Source organism: Neovison vison, chromosome 3 (assembly GCF_020171115.1).
Source record: "Neovison vison isolate M4711 chromosome 3, ASM_NN_V1, whole genome shotgun sequence".
In the NCBI taxonomy this organism is placed as follows: Eukaryota; Metazoa; Chordata; class Mammalia; order Carnivora; family Mustelidae; genus Neogale; species Neogale vison.
Genome location: NC_058093.1, coordinates 230,861,185 through 230,874,802, shown reverse-complemented (window position 1 = coordinate 230,874,802; position 13,618 = coordinate 230,861,185). Strand labels below are relative to the sequence as shown.

Below are 13,618 nucleotides of genomic sequence, written 5' to 3'. Positions count from 1 at the left end.
CCAAGCCTCCACCCAAGAGCATGGACCCCTGCAGTAAAGCAACCTTTCTTCCTGGCCATCACTTAGTGAGTGCAGAGAGATGCATTCCTGTATTTGTCACCTACAGTCTGACTAGTGCGTTGAGACAGAGAGAGAATGTCCCGCAAAACCCATGAGTACAGTACAAACAGCTGCAACTTTCAGGCCATAGCTTGGTGCCTACCCCAGCCCCGCCCCCAGGGGGGTCACAGCTGGTGCCCGCTGTGAGGGAATAAAGAAGCCCTTAAAGCTTAAAGGTTTCTACAAGAGATCCCTGCATTCTCCTGCAAGGCATGGGCAGCAGCCCCAGCACATGATTCCCGGGCCTCGGGCTTACCTTGTGGTTCTGGTAGGAAGTCACTGCGATAAAGGCAGTCTCAGGAAAGACGTGGGTGCAGAACGCAGTATTTTTTGAGCCAAATCCATTATTTTCATCCGCCTTCACGATGTGTAATCTGGGCTGGTATTTGTGCATGGAATTTAGAATAATCTAAAAATAATAAGGAAAATGAGATTGTAAGAAAAATCAAAACTCCTTTGTTTCCCGATAAATCTCCTCTCTCCACCCCTAAAATTCACCTCCTTACACAGACTCTCAAAAAAACGGTCTGATTTTTTTTTCCTTCCTGTTTTGAAAAGGGGCCAGTGATTTCATTAAAAAGAAACATTTCAAAAATGACAATTTCCAACCCAAAAAGCCAGGGTAATATTCCAGGAATCTACCCAAAGCACACACGGCAGTAAATCAGAATTCTTAATAAAGTTTGCTTAATAAATTAACTCCTGCATAGGGCACACACACACACACCCCCACGCAGCCCACCACCACCACCACAGGAGAAACAGGTCTGGAGCAAGGAACTCGTGACCCAGGGGGAAGTTTAAGTGTCAGTTTTAGAATGACAGGGGAGAAGACACAAACAAATAAACATTCCCCCCCCCCCCCGAAAAAAAAAATCCCTTACATAGATGGCAAAGGAAAAGATCAGTGTTTGCAGAACTGGAATAAAAATCACAGGCTAGGTCCTTCATTAGAAGGTGCAAAGTAGAGTCAATGAAAAAAAAGAAGATAGTGAGATGGGGAGTGGGTCTCCAAGGATGAGATTGCACCCCCCCCCATCCTACTGCCACCAAAGGAGGGCCTGCTTCTCTCCCTGTTCCCTTTCTACAACTTTATCAACATTTCGGGATCCACAGTCGGAATTATCTCCAGACTTGGCCCCAGACAGAACCATTACATCTGCTTTCTTGGGAATGCGTTCTTTCTCCTTCCTTTCCACCATCTCCATGTTTGGGGGTGCTCCCAGGGACAAGCAGGGTCTTACTGTTCCGGCTGCACCTCTAATAGGACCACTATGATCAGTATTAAGGGGAAGGGGGATCTCCAGACTCCCTCTCTGCTGGAGCAGGACTAGTCCTAGGAGATGAGCATCTTTGCTAATAAAACTAGCTTTGGGGTTTTGAAGACGCCTGGCTTTTGATGATTTCAGGAGGCTGAGAACGCGAATTTATCAAATCGCTCGGATACAGACCCACCGAATGGGCCAATCGCAGCGCTGAACGGGCTGGAAAACTGGCCTGCTTTTTCCCCAGGACCGCGGGGGGGGGGGGGCGGTGGTGCTGTCCGGGTGTCTTTGATTATTTGCGTTGATGACCCTGGGGCAGGGTCCTTGGGCCAAACCTTGAGACCCGCCCAGAACGAGGGCGGGGGGGGGGCGGGGGAGGGGAGGCGGGGAGGGGCGAGGGGGCGAGGACCCGGGGCCCTGCGGCTCCCGACAACCCCGGCTCTAATCTCCGGCTGCCGCGGCCGGGCCGCCTCCCTGGCCGATAGTGACGCCGGCCGGGGCGGCGTGGCGACAGAGAGACGCAGCAGGGCCGCCGCAGACCCCGGCCGGCGCGGCCATCGTCCCGGCTTAGCCAAATTGCTTTGACGGCCGGGGACAGTGTGGAGACATCAGCGCGAGGGCGATCTAATGACTCCTAATTTCATTAGGGCGGCTCTGGACTCCGAGTTCGGAGCTGGGGGGGCAGGGCTGCGTGGCAACAAGGGAGTCCAGGGGGCCACCCCGAGCACCCCGCTCTCCCGCGGGCTCGGGTGGACTGGAAACTCACAAGGGTGCCGGGGCCTGGTTGCCTGGCCACACGCCTTCCCCAGGCGCCCACCCCAAAGGGCACCGCCGGCCCGCAGAGGGAAAGCCAGGCACCCGAGTCCCACTGCCCGGCACCAAGTTTGCACGGAGGCCCCCCCAAAAAAAGTGTCCTATCGAGCCTCCACAAGGCCACCGGCCAGAGGGGAAAACCGTCCCGATTCTTCCCGGAGCTTCCCCCTGATAGTCCCGGTTCTGCGCCCGCAGGTGCGCGTCACCCCCGCCAGCCAACGCCCCAGAAGCTCGAGGGCATTGCGGCGCAGGGATGGTCCCGCCCGCGGGAAGCGACGGTCCGCCGAACTGCGTGGTTGAAACCGGAAGGAGGCCCGCCGTTTTGCACTGAAACGGTCCTTGGCACCCTCTGCTCCTTCCCCAGCGGGCAGGAAGGCAATGGGCCTTCCCTTCTCTCTTCCCGAGAGGCCAGCAGTTCAAGCTTGCATCCACCACGTGCAGAGACAGCGGCTGCCTGCATCACTGTCCCAACCCCACCACGACCCTGGCGGTTCAGCCCAAGGCCCCACAGGAGCAGAATTCTCCCCTCGGACCTTCACAAACTGTCCCTCTTCTGAATCAAATTCTTTCAACCCCAGGTCCCTCAACTGAGGACCATGTGTTTGTTGATTCTTCCCTCTAATTACCACTCTTGGAATTAGAAAGATCAAGCCTCAAATCCCTGCTCCAAATTACAGCTGTGTGACCTTGGGCGGGTCCCCTCCCTTTCCCTGGACTCCCATTTATAAAGGCTGCATATGTGTGTCCTCATTTCTAAATTGCTATGAAGGCCAAATGCCCAAAGACCCCCTTGATGGTGGAATTATCAAGCCAAGGGTTCTGGACACACTGAATTCAGTCAGAGACGGTGTCCTGTCCTGGCGATCAATCACTGCCAATGAAAAGATCTAGAGACATTTTCCTCCAAATCAGTGTTTTGTTCTTCATTTGGTTTTTGTTGAGGAAGAGAATCTAGGTTAAGTGAGAGACTCTGCTAAAAGCTACACATTCTCTTGGAAGGTGGGGGGCAGCACACTCAATGCTCCCCATGCAGATTCGGGGGCTCACCAGGCTGCTCTGAGGGAGGGGGCCCCTGCGGACTCCAGGACTGGGACTCTGGACCAGGTTGACCTGCTCTGGGCATGGCGGGGGCAGGGGGAGAAGCTGGAAGTTGTTGGGAGGAGAAAACGGATAAACCCAATATATCAGCTAAAAAGGGGCGCCAGGGTTGGCCTCTGGCAGGTTGGTTTCCCCATCTGTAAAAGAGGGAGCAGGTGGCCCGGGATCTCCCTGTCAGTTAGAACATCTCAATAATAAGACAGGATTTGGAAGTGAGCAGGGAAAGCATCTATGGCTTCCACCATGGTCCTGTCTCTGGGCAGCCTGTGCCAAGTCCCCACTGGGCTAGAAGGACTGGATTTTCTGGGGTGTGAAATACACAGCCCACCACACCTCATCACCGGTGTGCCTGAGGTCCGGACCAGGGATGTGCGCTTCAGTCTCCCCCAGGGCCCTGGTCTCCTCCCTAGGAAAGGCAGCCCCAGAGCACGGGACAGTGGACCACAGAGAGGACTGCACAGGAGAGTGCTGGAACCAGAAGGGAAGAAGACCGGATCAGGGAGCCGGAGAGAGGAAAGACCCAGATGCGTAGAGTGGGGCATGGAAAGGAGAAAGGTGAGTGTAGGGAGGCAAGAAGAGAGAGAAAACTGAGGGAACCCGCAGAGGGAGAAGAGAGAGGGCAAGACCGACGGACTGGACAGACAGACCGAGAACTGCACCAGGTACTTACATGCCCGAATGGGTCCAGGTGGTTGTTGGTGAGCTTGAGTTTCTGGAAGGAGACCAGCTGCCTCATCCAGTGCGCTCCCGTGGCCGGCGAGTCCGGGTGCACATAAAGACGGCCGGGCATGGCAGGCTCCGCTTTGCCCGTCACAGACCTGGAGCAAGGAAGGGCGGAACCCGCCCAGACTTAGCATCCCGGCATGCTGGCGGGGGGGGGGGGGGGGGGGGGGGGTCCTGGGCCGGGCCAGGCAAGAGCTGCTGAATAGGAGAGTGATCTGGAAATGGCCTAACCCTTGGGCCTCCCCTGGGCCTCTGCAAGCCAGCGTCCAGGCAGGTCCCCCAACCGGCTCATTCTTCTTTGGTCTCACTCCTCCCTCTCCTCCCTCTGCACCAGGGGTGCCACTGCCCTGCCTAGCAGCCTCTTGCTGACCAGGGACCACCAGGAGGTTCTGGAAGTCTGGACAAAAAAGGCTAAGCAAAGTCCTTGAGGGCTATCAAACGGGCCTTGCCATTCGAGACTCTCTGCATGCTTGGCAGCCAAGGAATGGACCTCTCCTCTCTTGCCTGTTTAACTCAAATACCATGGCCGAACCTTGCAATTTCATAAAAAGGCATGTTCAAAGCAGGTAACTCATAAAAAATAACTGTAAATGGTTTTATGCCCCCAGAAATACCTCCAGCGCTTGGAAACAATACCCTTTTCTAAAAATCCACAACCCGCGGGTGCAGCCACAGATATAGACCCTTGACTTACTCTGAGCCTCAGTTTTCTTGTCTATAAAATGGGGTCTAATGGCTGCTGTTTCTTCCTCTCAGGGTGGTCTGGGATAGCACCCAAAGCCTCTGGCACACAGTAGGACGTTCAAAAACTGTTTCTTGGTTCAGTGCGGGGAGTAGAGAGTCTGGCTTTCCACTCCCCCTCCTCCCACCGCTCACGCCGGTGGGTGCCTACCATTTGTTATCTGCGAACTTGTATCTGTGGTCATCCGCTGGAACAATGTCCATGAGGAGAATATATTTCGTTTTGGGATTCAGGCCCGTCACCTTCACTTTGTAACTGGGAAACATCCGCCTGGGAGAGAAGGGAAAAAAGATGGAGAAGGGGACGTGGGGAGGAGAGAGAGAGAGAGAGATTGAGAGAGAGAGAGAATTTTACTGCCAATCCAGTAAAGAGCACATCTACATATTTTCATGACAGCAACAGCTCTTCCAGAAGAGCGTGGGGAGAAAAGTGGCCCCCGCTCCGCTCTTGGAAAAAATCCATTCCAGGTTTCCCTTGAAGTTTTGGGGAGGAGATAGGCCCGGAGGTGAGCTGGAGGCTGGTGACTATTTGTAACCAGGAGGAAAATAGAAAGCTGGAGGCCAAGGCTTCCAGAAAGAAACAGTTGTGTAGAAGGCCCAGCTTGGAATCTCCATTTCTGCTCTTTGTAAATGCTCTTTTCAGAGCCAGAGACCTGCTTTCTAATTTAGGGGTAGAAGGAGCCCTATCGGGGGAAACGCTGGCGTCCTGCGCCCAGACAGGTGGTCCGGTCCTTGAGCCCACGGCTCCCACCTCAGGAGGACGCAGGGCTGGGTGAGCCCTCGGGACTGCACACCCGTGGGTGCCCATCCAGCTCCCGCCCTCGCTATGGTCCTCAGCCGTTCCCAGAGTAGAGCTCAGCGGGTGACCTCTGCCTTGAGGCTCTAGCCGAAATTTATTTCTAAATGCCCCCCAATTTCTCCGACGTGCCTGGCACTCTTCCTCGGAGAGTCTAAACACGAAGAAACTCCAAACCCATCCAGGTCTAGTTTCGGAAAGACCAGAGCTGGAACCGGGATGGGGGGGTCACGGGCAGGTGGGTGCTGTGTACCCCTTCCTTCTGGGTTCTGGGACGTGTGCTCCAAATTCCCAGTCCTCCTGTGGAGGGGAAGGGGGATGTGCGTGCTCGGGAAAACCAGCAAGGACAAGCTGCTGGATCCTGGCTCACCCAGGGATGGCAGGAAGGGGGGAGTGTAGGGAGGCCTTGGAGCCCGGGCCAGGGGGTGTTGGGGGGGGGTGTTTATCTGGCAGATAAACCGTGGGTGCACCGTGGGTACAGGAGAGGCTTCCCAGGCCTTTTATAGTTAAAGCCCCTCAGCTCAGGCTGAGGGCAGAGGGGGCCTGGCCGTGTGTGTCCTTCCTGGGCAGAATGGGAAGAAGAGCTTAGTTTTTCAGTATAAACAGAATGCGCCTCCTGGTTCACTCCGGCCGAGCAGGGGGGGGGGGAGAAGACGTTGTTTAATTTCAAATAATAATAAATGTCACTGTTGTCAGTTTATTGCGGGAGGCTCAGGCTGCAGAACGGGGGCGTTTGGCGTAGCGGCTCCTCCCTCCCCCTTCACACGCTCGGTGGCTCGGGCCTACTGGCCTCTCCGGCTTCACGCGCCCGGTCGGGGCTGACTCCGGGCTTTCTGCCCTTCGGGACGCGGAGGGTAGGTCCGGCACGGGGAGGCCTGTGATGAAGGCTGTCCCCAGGCCTGGGCAAACTAGCACTCGGAAGTCCAGAGCTGCAGGACCCTCCCCCCAGCCTCCGCAGCTGTCTCGCACTTCTAGCAAAAAAACTGCGAGCTTTTAAGAGGAACTCTGGGGTGAGTGTCTTGGCGAAACTGCTGAAACGGCCGTGTTTATCGGTGTCTGTATATAGAGCCCGGCCGAGCCCCAGTTCAGTTTCAAAGGCTTCGCCCGCTTTCTATAAACAATGAAAGAGGTAGCGAATACATTCAGCGATTCGGAGTTTGGCAACCGGGTGGGACTCTGGACCCGCTCCAAGGTCAGGGAGGGCGGGAAGGAGGGTGGGGGCCGGGAGTCGAGGCTGGAAGCGGGTCTCGTCTCTGAGCCGACTCCGCAACTCTCTGGTTTCCCGTTCTCTCTCCCCCTGGTCCTACTGTCTCCCATTACCAATCCGTCCGCCATAAGCGTAGCCCCCACCACCACCAACCCCCCCCCCCCCGCAAGCTCTCTATTCTTCCATATCAGGCGGGAGACGTGCCCTGCTTTGGAGGTGAATCTTGAAGGCGTTTTCCCCCACCAGGGGTGGAAGTCACTGGAGAAGCTCTCCGAGCAACGTGAGCCCAAATCGGGTCACACAAAAACACATTCATTCTCTCTCTCTGCTCTCTTCGGTTCTCTTGCCTTTTTCTCTGCCCCCGCCCCCGCCCCGCGCCTTCTCCAGGTCTCCCTCTCTCGGGTCTCCAAGACACCTTTCCTTCTCCGTCTCTCCAGGCCCTCCACAGCTCACCTTCCAGCTTTGGTTATGATCATTTCCGTGCCTACTTCGTGAAATTTCAGCCACAGTTCTCTTTCGTGGAGAAACACCTTGATCCCTTCCATGCCCTATAAGAAAGAGAAAAGTCACACAGACAAGCCCCAGGAGCAGGGGCCTTTCCTTCCCAAACGCCCCCAAACACAGACGTCTCCTTCCCTCCGGAGCCTCCGGGCTGCCTCCAGACCACGGCAGGGCTCCGTGGACTCTGGGGCATGGGGTCGGAATCCCTGTGCAGGCCCCGTGGGCTACCCCACCGCATGGTGCACTGCTGTCTCCTAATGCCATCCACACAAGGCCGGGCGAAGAGTCCCCCAAACCTCAGGGTCCTCTAGCATGCCTGTGAGAGGACAGACTGAGACCAAAAAAAAAGGGGGGGGACCAATCTCAATTCCTTTCAGCCAAGATGCGGCTAAAAAAAAAAAAAAAAAAGCAAAAACAAAAATGCTCGATCTCAAAAAGCCCACTCAGAACATCTTTCTGCAGACACCCACACGGGCACACACAAACACACAGATGTGCAAATCCCACATGGCGGGGCCAACATAGACATACGTCAAAATCTTAATTGTTTCTATAGGATGATAGGTTCCCACAGTCCAAAAAAATTAGTCCGCAAATATCTATATTAACAAACCTTCCAGGTTCTCCTCACATCCAGCTTCGTTCACTTTGCGCTGTTCTGATTCTGGGCACAGCCGAAACTGTTCTCAACATTTCCACTTTCAACTAAAAGCTATTTTACAAAACCGGTGCAAAAAAATATACAGACACGAAAACCTCCGTTCTGCCATAATCCGTAACTGTCTCGTGAGCGGATTTGCTTTTCCGAAAACAAAAAAAAATCTGAGTTTCCCAAACTGGGTGCCCATTGCCATCGGCTTCTCTATAACCGTACACGCATTTTCCCGAGATGGGAAGGGCCGAGAGACAGGTGATAAAGTAGGCAGAAAAGACATCAATCGATCGAAATCCCAAAGAAGGGTTTTGGCTACATCCAAGTTTCTGTGCTGGTCAAGTCACCCTCCTTTGCACCATCTGACGCCTTATGTAAATTATCAGGAGCTGCACGGGCCGCCTTGACATCCAAGGCGCCCGGGGAAGAGGGCACAGAGAGTGCACGGAAGCCTCACCCTCTACTGGGGCCCAGCTTCGAGCCAGGGGAGCCTGTGGCTCCCAACAGCCTCCCAGCACACCCCTGCGCTCCCGGCCCCTGGCCAGGGCAAGCCAGTCCTCCAGAGCCTGACCCAACACAAACAGTGCAACTCCCGGGTCTGGGCGGTGGCGTGGAGGAGGCCCGTGGAGGCGAAGGCTAGAGCAGATCTGAAGAGGGGTCAAGCCATCGCTCACGCGGGCCTGAAGCGGCCGCTGACCCAGCCCTTAATGAGGTGCTCGGGGCTGAGTCTACACCTAGTGCAGCAGCGAAGGCATGATCTGGGCTATTGTTAGCCAGCCCCAAATAGCCAGATAATTAAGCCTTCTTTAACAACCTAAATGTATTTCCAAAATCCTCTAGCTGTAAAGATTATTGTCACAATAAAGTGGATGTGAGTATTCTGGCGTTTGGGGATACAGGGCATGGAAAGGTGGAAAGAGTGCGGATGGAAAGGAAAGGGGACAATTGGGGGCAATGAGTAACCCACCCCCACCCCTCCCCCACAGGAGGGCCACCGGTTCTGCAAGGGCCGGGAGGCTAGAGGTCTCCTTACCTGCTGGGTGAAGGCAGCCTGCGGGGACGCTGGCGACTTGCTGGGGGCCCCCAGCACGCTCTCGGCTTTGGAGTCACAGGGTAGCTCTTTTGAGTCAGGTTCCAAGGGTGTGTGCGCCAGGCCAAAGCCCTCATCTGTGTCAGCCATGGTGTGTCCGGCGCCCTGTGCCCACGCAGGGTCCTGCTCTGAGGACAGGAAGCAGAGAGACAGAGACAGAGGCAGAGAGACAGAAGAGACCGTTGGAAACTCTGTTCTAGTGATAGGAGGGGGCAGCCGGGCCCCCAGTTTCCAGCTCCCAGCACCTCCGTTCCCAGCTGAAGGAGGCTGCAGGAGGTCCCCTTATTATTATCATTATTACTTCTTTCTGAGCGCACACAACCTCTTGCGAAAGAGCGGGGTCAGAACGGGAGGAGGCGAGGCCCGCATCTCCCCTGCGCAGGCTCCCCACGATAAGCCAGCTGCCCGTCAAATTTGTCTGGACTTCTGGAAGAGCCAATAAAGATAAGGCCTGGGTATTTTTGGAAGCCATTGGGTACGAACCAAAAACAAAACAAAAACCTAGTGTCCTTTTAGAATTGTTTTTCTTCTTCAAATGTACAGAAGGACATCACAGCTCTGTTTATTAAAACTCGCACGAGGCATGTTCTTGGGCAGCAGGCAAAATGTCTGCAACAACCCGCCTCTTGCAAAACCAAAAACAGAGGAGGGAAAAGATCTGCAGATCGAGAGACCAGGTCCGCGGGAGAATTCACGTTCATCCTTTATCAGTTACAGGCTTTAAAATTAAAAGTCCTTCAACAGTAAGAGTCCTCCCCCCTTTCCCCAACTTTTAGCAACGGTTTGAAAAAAAAATAATAATAAAATGAAAAGTAGCCCAACGGAAAGGGCAGGAAAGCAGCAGCGGAGGGGTCGTGCGGAGGGAGACGCGCTCCTGGGCGCCGGCAGCCCGCACCCCACCGCCTGCTCCGGCGGCGCGATCTCCCGGGTTTCTCGGCTCTCCAGCCCGAGACGGGCATTTTTGACGAGCGGCCAGGCCGAGGGGAGTTTCTCTGAGCTTCAGCCGCGCCTGGCTCGCTAGAACTGCAGGCCCAAGCTCGGGGGACCCGCGAGGGTCTAATGGGTCCCAGATAAATTCTGGGCTTCCGTCGTTGGATCGGCCTCCTAGGTCGGGCGCAAGGGGTAGAATAGCCCAGGTTGCAGGCTTATGAGGTTGGAACACGCAAAGTAACAGCTGCAGAACTGTTCAAGCCCGGAGGAGCCTGCCTCTTGCTCTGATCGCTTTCCAATCTCCTCCACGTTTCCAAGTAAGGATTTCCTCCCTCAAAACCCGGTTAGACTGGGAAGGGAGCGCCGAGGATGGCCCCCCAAAGCTTAGCGGCCAATCCAGCAAGGGGCTGGATACCACCCAGGGCTGCGGGGGCCGGACACCCAGAGCCCGACCGAGGAGGACGGCTTCCGAGGCCCAACTCCCCAAGCAGCTTCTCTCACCACACCCTCGGGGTTCGGGAGAGGCGGTGACGGGAGCCCCCAGCAGCCGGCTTGCAACAAAAGAACCCGGAGCAGCCGTCCCGCACGTGCGCTCGCCTCTGCCGCCGGCCGCAGAGACAATCGCAACCAGCTCGCCCGGGTCGGGGTCTGGCGGCAGCTCCGGGGCTGGCGGGGGCGAGCTAGATGCGGTTTGACAGAACCAGGCCGCGCGTCCTGCAAACCTCCACGCTGCTCCTGGGCCGCGCGCCTCCCCGGCTGACTCCATGCGCCAGGAGCTCTCTGCAAGCCGGGCTCTGCCGCATCCCGGGAAGGGCTGGAGTCCCACCGACCGCGCCTCCCGGAGCCGATTCGGCAGGAGGGGCTCCCTCCCCGAGCCTCCCCGGCCATCTGCGGGTACGGTTACCTCGCTGGGCGAAGCCGGTGCATTCACCAAATCCCTTCTTGCTCCTAGCAGGGAAACCAGCGGCGAGGCGGGGGCGCGGGCATGGTGGCTCCGGGGTGTTTATGCCCGGGACTGCTCGCCCAGACGAGCGGCTACCGCAGTGTACAAAGGATCACCCACCGCTGGAGCCTCGGCAGCGACTGCCCACCCCCAACACACACCTCCTCCGCTTTGCGTTAGCTCACTCGCTCTCCCTAAAGACTTCCAAGTTGTCAGGCGCCAGAAGGGCTCCAAGAACGCAAGCAGCAGCCTCCAGGAGCACCCTCAGCGTTAAAACCTCAGCGCCCTGCTTCTCACTTGGCACCCCTTGGGAGGGGAAGCTGGGGAGACAGGAGGAAGCTGTGGGAATGGGCAAGGTCCTTTCTGGGCGCCGCTTTCAGGGTTAAAGTTCTGGAATCCAAGGAAAGAGTCTCTCTCTCTCTCTCTCTCTCTGTCTCAGAAATACAAGCCGACTCAGCTGAGCTCAGTGACGTTGGGCTGCCTTGATGCTTACAAAATACTGAAATTGCCTATCCAACTAGCTCCCACTGCACACAGCCTGCCTCTGCCTCTTTCCCGCCCCCTCCCTCCCTCTCTCCGTCGCTCCCTCTCTCCCTCCCTCTCTCCGTCGCTCCCTCTCTCCCTCCCTCTCTCCCACTTCTCCCTCCCTCCCCCAACCACCTTTTCCATTAGATTTCCCGAACACTCAAATCACAGCACCACTCTCAAACCCAGACCTCGAGATCACCCCTCCTCTCCACCCCCTTCCCAACCTCCATCCATCTCCGCTGCTCGGAGCTTGGCTCGGTGGCTGCAAAAAAAAATCCTGCACAAATCATCGCAAACCCGCTTGGCTTCTGCCTGGGAAGTAATGTCGGGGACAGGGCTGTGCAGAGAACGGAGTCTGAGCACAGTACGCTGCGCGCACACGCACACACACACGCCTCGCGCCCCCTCTGCAGCCTGGCCCACGTTCTCCTTCCAGCGCTGACCTCAAGACAGAGCTGCGTGACCCCGCCTGGCCCGGCTGGCCGCCGCCGGCCATCCTGACATCTCTCCCCCTCCCCACTCACCACCCCGACTCCCAGTGACTCCAGGGTGAAGGCAGGGTGAAGGTGCACTGGGATGGGGACCCAGATCAAAGATGCCAAGAAACTGCCCCCGGGGTTGGTGGGGGGAGCCTCCACCCCCAGGGCCACCGGACCTCCCTGGCTGGAGGTGTACGCCAGGCGGTACCCGGTTTTATTAAAATAATCAAACAGTCATGGGAGACTGGCTGGGGTTTTCATCTCTACTGGGCCCCTCTCCCTGCCCTCCCAGCTCTCTGAAATGTATTATTCTGCGGGTTGAAGAGGTCAAAAGAAGCGTAAACACAGTGAGTAGGTCTTAGCCTGAGCAGACCCAGTTTGGAGCACCAAGTATCGGGGCTTGGGATAACTGTCAGGGTTCCCTTCGGTTTCCCACCTTGCCTCCCATACCCCCTCACCGTATTCTTTTCTGGGGCTCTGATTAGAGACTTGGGCCTGCAGGCCAAGGTCTGGGGAAGAGGGAGGGAGAGAGGAGAGACGCGCTGGAAACCAGCGGCCAGATGGGTGTAACACACCCGTTTGCAAAATTGCAAAGCGGATTGTTCATCCCTAAAAGTGGGGCGACCGGGGGAAATAAGCAAGCCCAGCGTCTGCGACAGTTCTCACTCCACCTTCCAGGTTTGTTTGCAAACCACCTTTCACCACAGCAGTTTATTTATTAACGTGAAGACACCCTCACCCTTCCAGAATGTCGGCTCAGAGGACTCACTCTGGGCTTGCTAAGGAGGAGACCCCGGGCCGAAGACTGGAAACAAACATGGCTTCAGGATGAGCTCGGATCTCTGCATCTCTGGCAAAAGGAAGGGGAAATCCAGAAAGACTTCTCCAATCTCCTTAAACTCTCGGAGATTTGCGGATAAAATAAATTCCCATAAATAATTTGCAGGCCCCTCCCGGGAGGGCACATCTGAACTCCCCCAAGTAACTGCCTGGCCAGATTCACTTGGTCTGTGGGAACACAGCCTGTGCTGGCCACCAAGCAAAACTGGGATTTTGAAACCTCCAGCGGGAATCTATTCCTGCCAGGTGACACTCCAAGGCTAAACGCAAGAGCGTGCGTTCTTATTTCCATGGTGAAAAACAGCATCTCTGGGAGTGGGTATTCCGCAGGACCGAGCTGGGGCGCAAAGCCAGGGGACCTTGGCCAGGCAAAGTGCTAAAGGATACCTCTCCCCCCCATAGCTGTCCAGGGGGACACTCACCTCCAAAAATCCCACCTCTTCTTTCCACGGCAGAAGCCAACAGTGGCGCCTTGCTGGAGAGTGGGAGTTCAAGTGAAGTTTGCAAAGGGCCCCCAAAAGAGACCCCTTTTAGGCCAAGCCTTCTTCCAGCCTGTGTCAAGAGTAGTGTGTACCTCCCAGCTCGCGAAGCTGGTTTGTGGTCTTCGACAAATTAAATATTACTATTTATTACCAGGCATACCCCAATAAAATAAAGAGGCAACCAGGCGATACCGACTATCTCACCAGCCGCTGCACCTATAGGACTTGGAGACGTCACGAGTCACGCAACCGGCCCGCGCGCTGTCACGCTCGACTGGGGGGCAGCGGCGGGAGGTTAATTTCTGTCCGTCTTCGCCTATCAGCCCCGGGTCTGCGCAGCCACAAGTCCCAGACACCTCGGCCACGGGAATAAATAAGGAAATAAACAAACCCAGCGCTCTCTGGGGGAAATGGGGGCGGCGAACATCAGG

General features: G+C 56.2%; 1 protein-coding gene across 4 annotated transcripts in view; it reads right to left on the bottom strand.

Moving 5' to 3' along the window:
* The window catches only part of TBX5 (T-box transcription factor 5), a 49,073-nt gene extending 35,727 nt beyond the window's left edge, over nt 1-13,346 (bottom strand). Inside the window, exons 1-6 of one of the 4 annotated variants that reach the window (XM_044244209.1) lie at nt 13,128-13,346; nt 8,929-9,113; nt 7,196-7,290; nt 4,891-5,010; nt 3,946-4,093; nt 356-508 (exon numbers count right to left, since the gene is read on the bottom strand). In XM_044244209.1, the coding sequence (XP_044100144.1) occupies nt 356-508; nt 3,946-4,093; nt 4,891-5,010; nt 7,196-7,290; nt 8,929-9,075 (663 nt within the window). In that variant the 5' untranslated portion in view covers nt 9,076-9,113; nt 13,128-13,346. Of the gene's footprint in view, nt 1-355; nt 509-3,945; nt 4,094-4,890; nt 5,011-7,195; nt 7,291-8,928; nt 9,271-10,819; nt 11,352-13,127 lie in introns of those variants that run through there. The other 3 variants (XM_044244207.1, XM_044244210.1, XM_044244208.1) reach the window with 3 other exon arrangements.
* Between the last annotated feature and the right edge of the window lie 272 nt (nt 13,347-13,618).